The 17,895-nt window shown below is 48.2% G+C and overlaps 1 protein-coding gene across 4 annotated transcripts in view; it reads left to right on the forward strand.

Moving 5' to 3' along the window:
* The window catches only part of MEIOSIN (meiosis initiator), a 2,162,440-nt gene that overhangs the window by 1,212,455 nt on the left and 932,090 nt on the right, over positions 1–17,895 (forward strand). For all 4 annotated transcript variants that reach the window (XM_078660969.1, XM_078660970.1, XM_078660971.1 and 1 more), the window contains exon 7: positions 10,499–10,605. In XM_078660969.1, coding sequence (XP_078517095.1) covers positions 10,499–10,605 — 107 coding nt within the window. The remainder of the gene's footprint in view (positions 1–10,498; positions 10,606–17,895) is intronic.

Genomic DNA, 17,895 nt, shown 5'->3' on the forward strand with positions numbered 1-17,895 from the left:
CCAAAGTAGGTTGTGGTTGCTATTCCCACTACTTTCTGGTGCCCAAGAATGACAAGGGTCTGCGTCCTATCTTGGATATCAGGGACATCAACTGCTTCCGCTGGAATGAGAGGTTCAAAATTTTGCCCTGGATCAGGTCTTTTTCTGCCCTCGACCCTGGAGACTGAATGGTAGCGTTGGACTTGCAGGACGCTTATGTTCGAGGCATGTGGGCTGCTAAATTCATATCTTTTGCATAGATCGCCGCCTAGTGTTGGGTCCGGATGATCGCACGTTGTTGTCCTGGAAGAGTCTTCGAAGTATCCTGAGATAGGTGGCTCCTCCCCTGGACTACAGTGCGCATGGGCATCGGCTCCATCCCCAGATTGTTTTTTTCCGCCATTGGGTTCGGATGCGGTCTCGACGTCTCTCTGTCGGAACCGAGAAAACTTACTACTTTAAGGCCAAAAGGCCTTCGTTACCTTTGTCGGTATTGTTTCCGTACGGTCTCGAGTTTCTCCCGCCTCTTGGAGGCAGAATCTGCGGAGTCAAGCTACTCTTCGGACATCGAGGCCCTCTCATCGCAGCAAGACCACGACTTTTTCAACATGGACCGGAGCCCGTTCAAATTCTGCCCCGTCTGTGGGTCCAAATACCCACATATCGACGTGCACCCGGTCTGTAATAAATGCCTCTCGCCGGACCATAACGAGGAGAACTGCATGGCCTGCTCCAAGTTCAGGTCAAAGAAAACGCTTAAGCTTCGGCGCGCGGTGCGCCTCGAGGCCCAGCGGACGGCCCCGCCACCGGACAACATCTTCGACGACCCCGAAGAAGAGGGCCTGAGCCATCATCTTCAAATCTCACCACCTGCGGCGGAGGTCGAGGCCGATCCCGAAGACGACGACGGGGACATAGGCCAAAACCAAGAATACGTCGTCGAGGTAGGGGACGACGAACAAGTTTATGGGGCCGCGGAAGATAGCTCGGGGGATGAGCTATGCCCCGAAAGTTACACAGATCAGGCTCAGGTCACGGGATCGCCACTCGGCCTTACCCACGACCCTGCACCGCAAGCCACGACCCCGCCTTCAGGCCCGGCCACGGACATACATGCGGAGGCTACGCAGCATGTATCGAAACCGAAACTGAAACCATCGGAATCGACTGCTCCTAAAATGGCCGACGCCAAATCGAAACCGAAACTAACGGATTCGGGCACGCCTAAGATGCGGGCGTTCCATCTAAACCACCGAAGCCTGCTACCTCATCGGCTCCGTCGACCTCCGGGCCACCGAAGTCGAAGAAGACTGTCGACTCGACAGTGCCGAAGTCATCGGCAGGGGATGCGTCCTCAAAGAAGGTCGTCCGTCAAGGGTCGACCTGGGCGGCGCTGGCAAAGACCACAAAAGTCGTCGACAAACGCTCGGTGCCGTCAGGGGCACCGTTAGGCGGACGCATAGTCGAGGCGGAGTCTACAAAATCCCTCGGATCAAAGAGCGGAGGCTCTACTCATAGGTCCAAAGACTCCGGGTCTAAAGCTGCGGCATCCTCGTCTAAGCCTACAAAGGAGCCACAGAACGTCGGGGGCGAAGGCCCGTCGGCGGCCTCCTCGTCGGCGCCAAGTGCCTCGGCGGGTGGCACGTCACAAATCGCTGGTTCACTGCAACAAATTCGTGAGAAGGCTTCTGCGACGTCGGCTCCCGCACCATCGCCTCAGAAGTCGCTGGACATGCCTGCAAAGCCTGCTGCCAAGCTTCTATACATTCTGCCGCCGAAGGAGGCACCAAAAGCCTTTGCACCGAGGTCTGCGCAGACAACATCGGAATCTTCAACGTCTGGTGGAAGATTGGCTCGACAACACGACTCAGGATGAATCTGAGCGTTATATCGACGCGGACACGGGCAAATTGACCCTTTATAAGAGAAAAATCACTTCCCAGCCAGTGGACTCCTATGTCATTCCACTGAAGAAGAAGAGGCCTGCACAGGACATTCCTGCCCTAGTTGAACCTATCCAGCCTCCGCCTAGGAGTCCATCACCTTCCCCCGACCATTCCGGGGGTGAGGAAGGGGAACAAGATGACCAGTACAATTTCCCCATCAATGACCCTGATGCACAACAGGATTCCTATGATGACACAGGTGACCAGGGAAGCCAACAAATGGGACAAGACCCACAGCTTTTCAGTGCACGTGCATCCCCAACAGAGGATTCTGCAGGTTTTCATGCACTAATTGAGCGGGCAGCTGCAAATCATGACGTGGACATGCATGCTGACCCGGTGGAGGAAGATTTTCTGTTTGACACTTTTTCTGTCTCTGAAAGGACAGTTAAGACACTTCCTATGCTCAAAGGTGTCCTTAAACATGCTGCGGAGATCTTTAAGGAGCCTACCAGGGCGAGGGTGGTCAACCCACGAATCGAAATGAAATACAGGCCAGCACCTGCAGACCCAGCATATATTCGGGGACAGTTGCCTCTAGACTCTCTTGTGGTCGCAAATGCCCGCAAACGGGCGAACTCCCAGACAACGGGTGAAGCTCCTCCCCCTGACAAGGAGTCCAAGGTGCTTGAGGCAGGGGGCAAAAGAGTAGCTGCACAGGCTGCCAATATCTGGCGTATAGCAAACACACAGGCGCTATTGGCACGTTATGATAGGGCGCATTACGACACCCTAGAGCAACTTTTTCAGCACCTACCTACGCAGTTTCAGGAGGGTACCAAACTGCTCATAGAGGAGGGAAAACTCATCTCAAACGCAGCAATAAAGTGTGCACTTGATTCCGCCGACACAGCAGCTAGGGCTATTAACACTAGCGTCATGCTAAGACGGCAAGCGTGGCTACGCATATCAGGGTTTAAACCAGACATTCAAACGACCATACTCAACCAGCCCGTCAATCCGGATAGACTGTTTGGTCCTGATGTTGACACCACCCTCGAAAAGATTAAAAAGGACAATGAGACAGCTACGTCTATGGGGGCCCTTCAGTCACAACAATTCAGGGGGCACACTTTTCGTCGCTCAGGTGCACGCGGTGTTACCCGGGGACAGATGGGTCAACAATCACAATTCACTAAGGGTGGCGCACAGTCCTCGTACCCCAAGCAGAACAGAGGGGGTTATCGAGGAAACAGCACCAGGGGACGAGGCAGAGGAAACAACAACTCCCGTTCCTCTGCCGCAAACAAACAGTGACTCTCTGTCACTGCCCCCCGACCATTCAACACCTGTCGGGGGGAGACTCCAGCAGTTCCTGCCAGTCTGGACAAACATCACCACAGACAGGTGGGTAAGACAACTTATCCAGTCCGGTTATTGTCTGGAGTTGACATCCACTCCACCCAACATTCCACCAAAACAACGTCCTATGTCCGCAGAGCACTTGCACTTATTGCAGCAGGAAGTAGTGGTGATGCTGCAAAAAGGCGCAATAGAGCTCGTGCCAGTGGAGGAGGAAGGCACAGGAGTCTATTCCCTGTACTTCCTTATTCCAAAGAAAGACGGCTCCCTAAGGCCCATTCTGGACCTGCGCCCCCTCAACCTGTATATTCTGTCAGAACATTTCCATATGCTTACACTCCAACAGATTCTTCCCTTGCTGAACCAAGGGGACTTCCTGGCAACCTTGGACCTCAAGGATGCTTATTTCCACATACCACTACACCCGTCCCACAGAAAATATCTCAGGTTCACCGTCCAAAGCAGGCATTATCAGTTCAAGGTCCTACCCTTCGGAGTGACCACCGCCCCCAGAGTGTTTACCAAGTGTCTGGCGACTGTGGCGGCGCACCTCAGGAGGCAGAACATACATGTCTACCCCTACCTGGACAACTGGCTCGTTCAAGCAAAGTCGGAACAGCAGTGCGCCGCGGACATGTCGACAACCATTCACCTCCTTCACAGTCTGGGCTTCTCGTTGAACTACCCAAAGTCGCACCTTCAACCAGCACATGTGCGGCAGTTTCTGGGTGCAACAATAAATACCCTGACTGCTATGGCTCAGCCGAACAAAGTCAGGATAGACAGCATCCAGTCTCTAATCCAAAAGTTCAGACCGCAACACTCCCTTCCAGCGAGAGTGTTCATGCAGTTGATAGGCATGATGGCCTCCTGCATCTTCATAGTCCCTCACGCAAGGTTGCACATGAGTCCGCTCCAAAAATGTTTAGCAACTCAGTGGACACAGGCTCGAGGACAACTGACAGACCTAGTGTTGGTTACCGGTCGGGCATACGACTCTCTGCATTGGTGGAATCCACACAACCTTTGCAAGGGCCGACCGTTCCAGGAGCCAGTGCCACAGATTGTCCTAACAACGGACGCATCTCTCCAGGGATGGGGAGCTCATGTGCTCAATTACACGGTGCAGGGACTATGGACGACGCAGCAACAAAAGATGCACATCAACTATCTAGAATTGATGGCAATCTTCATGGCGCTCAAGTCCTTCAAAGTACATCTGTGCAACAAAGTCGTGTTGGTCCGGACGGACAACATGACAGCGATGTACTACATCCAGAAGCAGGGAGGCACCCACTCGCCACAGCTGGCTCATCTGGCTCAGAGCATGTGGAAGTGGGCCATTCAGAGGAACATTTTCCTCATGGCAGAACACCTCCCGGGGAGGACAATCAGATGGCGGATCTGCTCAGCAGATACAGCCATCAAATGCACGAGTGGGAGCTACATCCATCGGTGCTCCGCCCGTACTTCCAGCAGTGGGGTCATCCAGAGATAGACCTGTTTGCCACAAGGGAAAACTCAAAATGCCAACACTTTGCCGCCAGGTTCCCTCACCCACAGTCGCAGGGGAATGCGATATGGATGAACTGGTCAGGCAGATTTGCCTACGCTTTTCCCCCAGCACCTCTCATACCGCTGGTGGCAAGAAAGCTAAGGCAACACTCGATGACACTCATCCTGGTTGCTCCAACGTGGGCACGCCAACCATGGTACACCACGTTTCTGGAACTCTCGGTGGTGCCGCATCAAAGGCTGCGCCTAACACCCAAGCTCTTGACGCAGAACCATGGCGACATTCAGCATCCAGATCCGCAACAGCTCAACCTGGCGATCTGGCTCCTGAAGTCCTAGAGTTTGGCTACCTTCACTTGCCTCCAGAATGCATGGAAATCATCAAAGAGGCAAGGAAGCCCACTACCAGAGCATGCTATGCTGCGAAATGGAAGCGTTTTGTCATTTACTGTACGGACAATAACATAAACCGCTAGATGCGTCTATTCCTAACATCATTTGCTATCTGTTACACCTTTACAAGTGCAATCTAGCGTACGCTTCCATTCGGATACATCTATCCGCCATAGCGGCTTATCTTCAGAACAGGCAGCATCTCTCTGTTTTCAGGGTGCCTGCCATTAAAGCCTTCCTAGAAGGACTGAAACGGGTCATTCCTCCAAGAACACCGCCGGCTCCGGTGTGGAACCTCAATGTGGTCCTCACCAGGCTGATGGGCCCACCTTTTGAGCCACTGCACTCATGTGAACTCCAGTTCCTAACATGGAAAGTGGCTTTTCTTATTACTATTACGTCACTGAGACGTGTCAGTGAGCTGCAAGCGCTCACAATACAGGAGCCATTCATACAAATTCATCCAAACAGGGTGGTGCTACGCACTAACCCCAAATTCCTTCCGAAGGTGGTGTCACAGTTTCATCTCAACCAAACTATTGACCTGCCCGCATTCTTTCAAAACCCACAATCAGTAGCGGAAAGAATGCTCCATACCTTGGACGTTAGGAGGGCGTTGATGTACTATATTGACAGGACACAACACTTTAGGAAAACAAAACAACTTTTTGTTGCCTTCTCACCACTGCACAAAGGCAACCCTATTTCCAAAGCAGGAATAGCCAGGTGGATTGTTAAGTGCATTCAAATCTGTTATCACAAAGCAAAACGTACTTTAACAATACCCCCCAGAGCGCACTCCACACGCAAATTGGGGGCATCCATGGCTTTCCTGGGAAACATTCCTTTAGAAGATATTTGCAGAGCAGCCACATGGGTTACACCGCACACGTTTACCAAACACTACTGTGTCGATGTGCACTCCAAGCAGCAAGCAGCTGTAGGACAGGCTGTTCTCAAGACACTTTTTCAGGTTTCTGCAGCTGGCACGGGCAACCGCCGTTAATGGAGGGACTGCTATGTATTCTATGCAAAAGATATGAATTTAGCAGCCCACATGCCTCGAACTGAATATGCTACTTACCAGTATGCATCTGTTCTTGGCATGTAGGGCTGCTAACATTCATATCGCCCACCCTCCTCCCCGGTGCCTGTCGCAGCTGCAGATACACTCTTGCATTCAATCATTAGCATGGACATCCTTTACACTTTTCACTCCATCTCTGCCACAATGGCTAAAAACAATCTGGGGATGGAGCCGATGCCCATGCGCACTGTAGTCCAGGGGAGGAGCCACCTATCTCACGATACTTCGAAGACTCTTCCAGGACAACAACCTGCGATCATCCAGACCCAACACTAGGCGGCGATCTATGCAAAAGATATGAATGTTAGCAGCCCTACATGCCAAGAACAGATGCATACTGGTAAGGAGCATATTCATTTCATATCCCCGTCCTGCCCGCCCACCAGCATTACCTGCGGTTGACGGTAGGCCACGAGCATTTTCAGTTTACTGTGCTCCCCTTTGGCCTTACCAGCGCCCCTCGGGTGTTCACGAAAGTGGTGGCGGTGGTCGCAGCTCATCTGCGCAGATCAGGGGTTCCAGTCTTCCCCTATCTTGACGACTGGTTGTTGAAGGCAGGCTTGCCCCAGGCAGTCGTCCCCCACCTCCAGACTATGGCCGATCTCCTGCATTTGCTGGGGTTGTCCATCAGCTTGTCGAAGTCGCTCCCGTTCATCGGAGCGGTTCTGGACAACACAGTTTCGGTTGTATCCTCCCGATCAGCGAGTCCGGGATATTCAGGCTATGATTCCGATCTTTCAGCCTCTATCCCGGGTTTCGGTCAGGATGACTCTGAGGCTGCGGGGCCTCATGGGCTCCTGCATCCTGCTGGTCCATCATGCCAGGTGGCATATGCAGGCTCTGCAGTGGGACCTGAAGTTCCAGTGGGCGCAGCATCAGGGGAATCTGTCCAATTGCGTCCAGATCTCAGAGGGCACTACACAACAATTGCAGTGGTGGCTCACAAACCAGGATTGGGTCAATGGCAGATCCCTCTCCCTTCCCCAACCAGAACACACAGTGGTGACAGACGCATCCCTTCTGGGATGGGGCGGCCGCTTGGGAGAGGGGGAGATCAGAGGCCTCTGGTCTCCGGCGGAGTCCGGGCTTCACATCAACCTTCTGGAGTTCCGGACGATCCGTCTTGCACTAAAGGCATTCCTTCCCTCAGTCAGGGGAAGAGTAGTGCAGGTGTTCACGGACAACACCACCGCCATGTGGTACTGCAACAAACAAGGCGGGGTAGGGTCGTGGACCCTATGTCAAGAGGCCCTCCGTCTCTGGACAGGACTGAAACATCAAGACATATCCCGGGTGGCTCAACACCTGGCAGGTTCACTGAACGCCAGGGCGGACGAACTCAGCCGCAGGTGCATGATGTATCACAAATGGCATTTTCACTCGGAGGTGGTGCAAGGTCTCTTTCAACAGTGGGGATATCCTTGATTAGATCTATTCGCAACCGAAGATATCGCGCAACGTCAGCAAGTATGCGCTTTGGAATTTCCAAGGCGGCACTCGCATGGCCACGCTTTTCATCGTGAGTGGAGTTGCGGTCTTCTATACGCCTTTCCGCCTATGCCACTTCTAAACAGATTGCTAAGGAAAATCAAGCGCGACTGGGCCCAAGAAATTCCTGTGGCTCCAGACTTGGCATGAAGTGTCTGGTATGCCGAGCTGCTCAGCATGGCCATCTATCCCCGATCCTACTGCCTCTTCTGGAGGATCTTCTGTCACTGCAGCAGGGGACGGTCTTCCACCCAAACCTGTCCAGCCTCCACCTCCTTGCGTGGAGATTGAGCGGCGGCAGTTGACGTCATTTGACTTGCCTGCCGAAATTTGTGATGTAATCTTGGCAGTCAGGCGTCCCTCCACTAAGACGGTATACGCCTGCAGATGGAATATGATTGTGGCATGTACAGCAAAGGCTGTGGAACCCCTTTCTGCCCCTCTTTCTGAGGTTCTCTTGTTCCTCCTTTCTTTGGCCCAGCCGGGCTCTGCTCTGGGCACTCTTAAGGCCGTTTCAGCCTTTTTCAGGCTTCCTGATCAGCCTTCTCTTTTCAAGTCCCCTGTTGTAAATAGATTTCTTAAGGGCATTACTCATCTGTTTCCTCCTGTTCCCTTCGTAATGCCTCAGTGGTGCTTGAACTTTGTGCTAACCTATCTCATGTGCGCTCCCTTCAAGCCGTTACATAACTGTCCTCTCAGACTCTTAACTCTCAAAACTGCTTTTCTGATGGGCATCACCTCCACGCGCAGGGTGAGTGAGCTACAAGCTCTGTCTTCCAATCTTTCATTTCTTGCTGTTCATCCGGACAAGGTCGTCCTCAGAACTCAACCTTCCTTTCTTCTAAAGTTGGCCACTTCTTTTCATATCGGCCAAACCAACACTTTGCCCACCTTCTTTCCGCCTCCGGAAGAGGAAGAGAGGCTCCACCGTCTGGATCTAAAATGTGCGCTCTCCTTCTAATTGGATCGCACCAAGCAATTACGGGTGGATGACCAGCTCTTTGTTGAATACGTGGGCGCTAAGAAAGGTCAGCCCATGCCTAAACGGACCATTTCCAGGTGGATCGGTCTCTGCATCAAAGCCTGTTACTATTAGGCTAAGAAGGAGCCTCCAGTGTGGCTGTGTGCCCATTCTAGCAGAGCGACGGCAGCTAATACTGCTTTGGGACAAGGAATCCCCCTAAATGACATCTATCAGGCAGCTATGTGGGAATCACTGCACACGTTTACGAGCTGCTGCTGTCTGGACAGCCATGTCTGGAGAGACGGCTTCTTCTGTCGTTCTGTTCTTCAGGACTTTCTGGTGTGATCTTGGTTCGCAGACCCACCTCCAGGGTTGGTATTGCTGGGGTATCTATTCTAAGGTAAGGAATCTATAACTAACTCTTTCTTTCAGATGAACGAGTTACTTACCTTTGATAACGATATATCTGTAAGAAACATAGATTAGTTATAGATTCCTTACCTCTCCACCCATCCTCCCAGTTCTGCGAACTGATTTCGATGGTTAAGGACATCCTTTCAGGGCCCTAGTTTTGTGCACCAGTGGTTAGTGTCTTGCATGGCTCTGCGTTCACGGCGCGGAAAGTCGTGTACAGAACTGACGTTTGCGCGTGGTCTAAGTAACTTCTGCAACGTCATCCTGGCGACCACGCCCACACCGACGGACGCGGAGTCGACGGACGTCACCTACTGATGCGCAGGGGTACTGCTGACAAAAAACTTTCCGGATCCACTCTGATGCCTGGGGAATATTCCAAGGTAAGGAATCTATAACTAACCTATGTTTCTTACAGATATATATCTTTACCGAATGTAAGTAACTTGTTCTTTAGTGCCGAAACCCATCAATGACATATAGGGCACTTTTATTCATAATCCAGACCTATTGGCTTTGCCAGTGCTTGTTTTAACCAGTTCTCGCTAAAGGCTCCAGACGAACTTAAAACAATATTATTAACACATGGAGATCCAGGCAATCCGTGAGAATTCTAGTGTTTGTCACATGAAATAGAGATATATTTAAATTGAACCTCTTAATCAGTAACCCGAACCTCACAGTTGGGAAGCATCGATGCTCACCGCTGAAGCATCCAGGCATTTAATGCAAATACCAAATCATGGACGGCGAAGAATGCAGAAATAGTAGTTATAGTTTTACGAGACATCTGTGCAACATGTATTTTGTTAACTTGGAACTTTTTCATTGCCAGCCACTCTATAGTGATGTCCAAGGCCTACTTTCGTGGTGCAGAATCGATAGGAGTCGTATTTTATATGGGGGCATGTTATGGGGGTATTCCATAGGTTGGTTTGCTTGTCCTGTTTTGAGACTGCCCTGTTGTAGTTTACAGTCTATCCCTAACGGGGCCAGTGTTTCAAAGAGTGTGTACAGGAAAGAAGTTTAATAGACGAGGTGCCTGAATGTGTCTTTTCTTGATTACCCTAAATAATAGACAGAATGTACAGGTGTATGGTTTGCACATTTGTTAAAAAAATTTAAAAAGGAATCATTATCATATAAAAATAAACCAATGGTACTTGTGAGGAGAGCGGCTTTCCAGGATCTGCTATCAACATCAAATTTTTTAAAGTTTTGGATTGATGGACTGAAAGTATTTGGCATGGTTTAGTAAAAATACACTGATTTGCTTTTGCGTTTAGTAGCTGTGACGTTTTACTTTGGCAAACAGTTGCCTCACTTAATGCGCCAATCAAATTAATTTGCTATTCGAAGTACATGAATAATGAACTAACAGGGATTTATTTCTCGTATGTAACTTTACAGGCACGAGGAAGCAGAGTCCCAGGCTCTAGTATGCTATCACTCTTCGGAAGAAGAGCCTGACTCCAGCCCCTGGCTTCCAACACAGTCCCCGATCTTTGGATCTCGTGGTGAGTTCTAAATGTCTTCTTAAAAGCCCACGCAACATTACAGTTGTTGTAATCTTTTTTTTTTAAAACTGTTTTTATTGAAAACAAATTGCAGCATTAAAAGACATTTTATAGCCATCTTTGGCAGAGCAACACATGATTTTCGCATTATTTCACAACTTCCAAACAGTCAGGATCACATAAGATTACAATATTCCGCGGCATTACATTCTTGTTATGGTTACAGCTGTGTGGTCGGGTCATAACAGCAAGAAACCCACTCCTGGACCACATGCACTTGCGTATTACCCTCGGTTGCCCACACTTCTTGTAATCTTATTACATTTTCTTTCAAAATATGGAGGGAAGTTTGGCAATCCATAAGGTTACTTCGCTGCCAAATTGGAACCCTCATACACGAGCCCCTGAATTGCCACTCTTTATTCAACAATGTATTTTGTATTGAAGTTCGCCATGAGCCAAATCTTTGAAAACAAAACAGGTCAATTTCCTTGCTTTTTTTTAGTTTTGTAGTTGGTGCAAAATATACAATTTTTATCTAAAACAATCACGCTTGTATATTTTATGCTCCTTAAAATTTAAATCTGTACATTGATAAATGTTTACTTTGACTCTGTTTTTCTGTACAGTGGGCATTTGTTGTGCTTAGACAGGTCATATAAAATACATTGACAGCATATTTTGTCTTAAGAAGTTCTAACAAAAAGGGTATCCGATATGTGTTTAAACCTATTCTTTTTTTCTCAATTGGTTAGACTCTCCATACATTTTTGCTCTGGCATTAGACAGCTAGGTGTCTAGAAAAGCCTATCACACATACAGCCCTACACATAGTAACCAGTAGGGCACATACAGAAAGAGAATTTTGGTTAGCCCTCTACAGTAGGCCTGGGCGGAACTCATGGAGTTTCACTCAGTGGAATTGCGAAGAGTTCCAGAAAACCTCCGCGAGATTACGCAGTATTGCGCAAATGGGCAGAAACAGGCATGTTGCGCTGCTCGCGCTGCGATTTAGTGCCGGGAGGACGTGCCGCGTTAGTTTTTATCAAATCACTGCATACAGTACCATTTGGCATGCCAGAGGACGCAACTTCGGTAGCTGTTTTGCTGCTGCTTGATTAGATTTTCTTCTCTATTGCAGCTTTCTGACTGCGAACGATCACGACCGACCTCATTGGAGTAACGAGGCCTGAACTCCGCATTACATGCGTAACATGGAGTGGCCAAGAGTGCGCAAGTTCTGCCAGCGGAGCGAGATATATCCCCCACCCCTACTCTACAGCAATTTATGGTTAAGCTTCTTTCAAGTTTGGGTGGATAGGTTGAGCCTTTTGTTTTGGTATCAGGCCACGGCACTTTGGGGATTCGTACATCTTTTCTGAGATCGATTAAAGTAGTTGTACTATTCTTCAGCTCCCCCAGTACTCCTGATTCTCCTAATCAACTCAATCATAGCGCGTATTTTCCCTAGTGTTCCTGTCAGGCGGTCATTTAATTGATCGCTCCTGATTGTCCTGATGTTCCCACCGGGCACAATTTAATTTATTGTACCTAGTTTCTACAGCCTGTGCTTCTCCCATCACTACTACCCACCCAGAAACAGGACCCTCCATGCCTGAGGAGCCCACTCACAGCACTCTGAAAAGCATAGTACATTAGTATTTGACCGACCGTTGGCCATGATGGACTTCTATCAAATCCCATGTGGGCAGGGTGACAACCTGTCTGTAACTCACTTGGACTGTCCTTACTTTCAGCCTGCTGTATATTTTCCGTTATTGATCAGACAACAGGGAGTGTCTGTCTGTAATTTCAGCACTGTTACGTTTTCCAGCTCTCTGGCATATGCTGGCAGCGATGTGATATAAATTTAATCTGCTTCAAAACGGATATTTGTACTGGCTTTCAGTGAAGTATCAAAGGTTTTTGAGCACTGAATGTATTAGAAAAACATGTTCAACAGAACACCATAACATTGCAGTTCATTTGAAAAGCTGTAACCTGTTTTTGTCTTACAGGTTTTTGGCTTTTCCTTATTGATGTTTTCCAAGTTATTGTCCTTCTTGACTCTTTCCCTCTCATTCACTCATTATTTGGTGCTAAGATTTTTTAATACATCGCATATTTAGTTTGAGCGTGTCAATGCTTCTATTCTTATTTTGTGAAATGGATAGGTGTACAAACTAATGGATGGATGAACGGAAGGATGGAAAGATGGGTAGGTGGATGGATTGATGGGTGGATAGTGTGGGCATAAATGGAGAGGGTGTAAATGGGAAGATGGCTGAACAGTTTTTTGCATTGTTTGGGAGGATGGATGGTCGGATCTTGGTGAGTGTATGGGTAGATAGATGAAAGGCAGGGCATGCATGATTGTGTGCTTAGCTGGACAGACAAATGGATACTGGATGGGTGCTTTGAGTGGCTGAGTGAATGAGGTGGATGGACTGATTGATGCACAGATGCTTGTATGGATGAGCCAATGGATGACTCTGCATGGGTACAAGTATGGATAGATACATGTTAGGCTTGATGACGTGTGCTTGTACGATGGATGGATCAGGTTGGCATATCCATCAGTTAGCTAATCCTAGCATTTGCTATACTGCATGCTATCTGCTCAGTGACCCTAAAAGTGCACCTTAGTCATTACTTTATGATATCCGAGCCTGCCTTAGGCCACTTGATGGGCTGTTTACCTGGAATGCACTGGGTTTTGTTATGAATATGTGATCTTCGAAGAGCAAACTGATCAATGAGGCACTAACTGGATCTGGACACGACCTAGCCCTACCCTGGCCATGCTTCGGGGCCCATGGCACAACTGGCCCGACCTCCCCCTCCCTCCGCAAGCACCATCACCACTGCATGCCAAGGTCTGTTATTCATTCAGATGACTTGCCTTTACAGTTCCTGGTCTCTCATTTGAGATATCTATCCAGGGGCGCAATAATACTTTTGTTTCTCAGACAGGGGAATAATATTCCAATTCCAGCTTCAGGCAATTATGGGTGCTTCAAAATTTCACAGAGAGGGCAGAAGTAGGAATAGTTAGGTGAGAGCATATATCTCCTATTTTGCTTGAATCGGACTGGCTGCTGTAAGAAAGTGGATTATTAATTGAGGTGGATCATAGTACACCATAGGTAATACAGTCACTAACTAGTTAGCTTCAGATGAAGGGTTCAATAATTTAAACCCGAGCTCAACCCCTAGAACCTATGGCACATAAGTGATATTCTTAACTTGGAGAAAATGTGTAAAGCATTGTAGAAGTACTAAAACAGTTAAAAGATAAAACCATAACAAGATAAAATCATACTTGAATTTATGAATAATAGAGAAAAATGTAATTAACAAACTGACTCCAAAACGACAAAAATCCAATAAGGGGACCCAGAGAAATGATTTTTTAAAGATTTAAGGCAAAATGTAACAACAAACATTAACCCCTTCCATGCTCATGACGAGCTCAGCTCGTCATGCAGTACACTGCTTGTGTGCTCATGACGAGCTGAGCTCGTCATGAACAATGGGATTGATCAAGCCTCAGCACAGAGGAATAATCCCTGTAGCATTGATGGTGTTAAGGGCCAATCAGTAATCATTCTTCTCAGTTGACCTGGACATAGGCGCGAGTTCAGGCCAAACATGATGGAGTGTAGGTCAAATACACCAAGCAGGTTTGTACCTTCTGGCATATGGCCTAATTTAAATCTTGGTGGTATGTATACCACGTCGCAATGGAGTATACATATCGCCAGCCTAAAGATCAGCCAGACAAATTTAAATGCCGTTGACCTTAGGTTTAATCACGGCTGATGCTACTCCATTATCATCGTGATTAAACCCCTACAGGGGCCCTGCTGAAGAAGGGCCATTTTAGACAGACCTCAGATTTTTCCCACCAGAATTAGATGGGCATAATTAGAGGTCACTTTTCACTGGCCATCGCTGCCAGGAAAAGCCTAGCAAGGGGAAGTGAAAACTGCAAAATGCCCCCCTTGCCATGGGAGAGGACTCCTATGGAAAGGAAAGTATTTTTTTTTTCACAAAGGAAATCCCGCTTTGGGATTTTCTTTTTGAAAAGAAAAAAGAAAACATTTTGGCACATTGCTATGTCACGTTGACGGAGCCATGCACCAAACTGCAAAAAAGCATTGGCAGGAACTGTTGTGACTGTTGTTCCTGACAATGCTTTGGAAATTACCACCAGCTTTGCTGTCATTTCTTAATTTGGCAGGCGGCACCTCCTTCAGGAGACAAAGCAATCTACTCCATCTACTGGATGAAGAAATGGGCCTCCCACCAAGTTATAAATTAGGCCCTTATTCTCTGAAATGGAAGTTAAAATCCTCCTTCAGGCATTGCAGTAGGCTGATTCCAGCAAATCCCCTTAGAATTATGAAAGGGTTCCCGTGCAGGCGGTAAAACCTTTGAGGTCTGTGCCACTCAACACTGGAACAAGCTCCCGTTAGCTCTACGCAACTGCCAAGCAGAACCAGCATTTCGCAAATCCCTGAAAACCCATCTCTTTTCCTCCTAGTCTGCTACCCCGATCCAGTCCCTCTTGTTGTCAGAGTTTCTAGCGCCGGGATGCCCCGTTGGGGCCGCTGCACGCTTTATAAAACACACAAATAAATAAATAAATAAAGGCTTTTTAGGAGGTCCCACTGAAGCAGTTGATTTTGCCAGGAAAAGCTTTGAGTGGTAAAAGTAAAATTTCATTCCCAGAGATGTCCTCTTGTCTGCCGGATACTTTGGTGTCCTCCCCTTGTCAAGATTTCTACCTTCAGTGTCTTTTCTGGATCTTAAATTCCTCCAGCGGTTCAAGGCAGCAGACTGTATCAAGGAAGGTCACACCAAAGTCGGATAGGCTTCCCGCAAGTATTTCAAGGCAGCAGAATGTTCCAAGCGGAAGGAACATGATTTTCTTGCGCAACAAGGTCTCTCCTTGGGCAGATTGACTTGGATTTTTTTGCCCTGATCCTCTGGAGGTTTGGAAGTCCACATTTTACAGAAATTTTTGACTAAGTGTTTCTGGATTCCACTAAGATTCCCAGAACCTCACAGACAACACTTTTGGTTTAGGACTCACTCTAGCAGAAGCAACCAAGAAGGTCCAGTCCTCTTCCAATTGCAGCTGGTCATTCAATTAAAAAGCCTGTTGTAGCTTTTGCTGTACCTTTAGACACACAGGAGGTCAGTTAACTGATCCTTGGTGAGCACTTCTTTGTCCTGGGTACAAGTGGGAGCAGGTAGAGCTCTTCGGGTCTACACACAGGTTTTAGACCGCAGGTTCAATTCAATTATTTTTTGCTCTACCACAGGTTCAGAAAGTGTTCTGTTGAGCTGTGGATGAGGTGCCAGATTTTAAAATTTCACTTGCCACTGGTTGGGTGTGGGTCCTGGACACTCCCTAACAATAAGGAAAAAGTTAATTGGTGCAACCCGCAACTCTGTCTCAACACAGTGTTTGTCTCTTGCCAACAGTGCACTATTCTAAAGGGGATCCAAGATCAAGATGGCGTTGGCCTTCTGCTACTGAAAGGAACCTTTTCAGCAAATCAGGGTTGTGTTCCGGAAAGCAGCAGCCCCCTTCTCTTTAGCTACACCAAACTGGTTTTGGGACCAGCTGCCCCTCCAACTGAGCTGGTGCCCACTCTGCTGCAGAGGGCCTGGAGGTCAAAGGCTTCCCTTCATCAGGCTTCTCCATACGCTTGACTGTGAATGGGTAGGTGCCACTCTTGTCCCTTCAGTAAATTAAAATCCTGAACCCTTCTAACCACTCTTCCAGGAGAAGCGGCACATACCTCATCCTCAGCCCATTGGTTACAAGGCCTAAGCTATTGTTTCTGCTTTGGGAGCGGTTTTTACACCTCATTAGTATCCAAAACCTGCAGAGCAGCTGGCCAGTTAATGCAAATTAGCACCCAGGAGCTTCAGAAAGGGAAAAGGTAGCTTTCTAAAAGTGACTTTTTCAAAATATTTATCAAAAATCTAACGTTGCCCTTCATTTGGTCTTTTAGTAAATATTTAAAATAGTGGTTGAAAATTCATGGAACATCTGGACATGCCCTTGAATCTTGCAAAATCATACGTTATGGAGGTGGGAAAGAAGCCCAGCAAAAAATATAATTACTCTATAGGCTCATACACCCTGGGTAAAGTCCCAGCCTTCGCCTATTTGGGTGTGTTTTTTGATAACCACCTGAATTGTAAACATCTTATAGAGGATTAGTGTATGAACTTGAATAGATCCACGGGCTCAATTGCAAATTATGCCCTGAGGCTGGGGTACTGGACTCCGGGTGTGATTTTAAAATTGTATAAAGCAGTTTGCTGTGCCAAAGTCCTGTTCGGCAATGAGGTGTGGGGATTTGTTAAACCTACTACCCTGCAGAGGGTCGAAAACAAATATCTAAGGCGGATGCTGAAAGTCCCACAGAGCACGCCAGCATACTGTATACATGAGAAGCTGGGTGTTAGTTATATCGCAGATAGTATAGGAGTGAAGACTTTAGTAGGTTGGCTGAAGATCTGGACCAACGAAGAGGTGGGTCTGACAAGGTTGGTAGTATGGGATTGTCTTGCCCTGGAACATGTGCGGAAAATCCCATGACTGAAATATGTCAGGGACTTATTTGACAAACCTGAGACAATATAGTTAAAAGATATAAGCAACATTAAAACACTGTTCCCAATGTTTGCGATGGAGAGAAAGATCGATGTCAAGGCAAAGGCACTCGACTTCGGGGAGTTCGTCGACGTCAAGAAGAGCGACGTCGAGAAGAGAGACGTCATGGAGGTCGACGTCGAGGAGGGATAAGTCGATGTCGAAGAGGAAGTCGAGACCCAGAACAGTGTCTAATGCCTCTGTGGTTAGCGTCTCCTCATCATTGGCGAGTCACCAGTTGTGGCAGCGCCGGCGCTCGTCCTCAAAGAGATCTTCCTCCAGAGCATCCTCCTCGAAGCCTGCTCGTAAGAAGAGGAGAGTTCCTAGGTCACCGGACTCTTATTATTCCAGGACCTATTCGCCCTCAAGGCCCAGGACACCTACGCCTCTTACTCTTCCGCAACTTCATCCTCCACCACCTCTTCCTCCTCCTCCTCCTCCGCCTTCTCCTCCACCTCCTATTCCCTTTTCCACCACCGCCTCGGCCTCCACAACCAAAGCCTTTGGTTCCTACTCAACCTCTTCCGTTTTTGCAGCCTCCTGGGCCGGTGGCTCCTGCAAGGCCCTGAAAGCCAAGGTCAAGATCCAGAGCGAGGCATCGCTCTCTCAGTGAG

This window comes from Lissotriton helveticus, chromosome 9, assembly GCF_964261635.1.
Source record: "Lissotriton helveticus chromosome 9, aLisHel1.1, whole genome shotgun sequence".
In the NCBI taxonomy this organism is placed as follows: domain Eukaryota; kingdom Metazoa; phylum Chordata; class Amphibia; order Caudata; family Salamandridae; genus Lissotriton; species Lissotriton helveticus.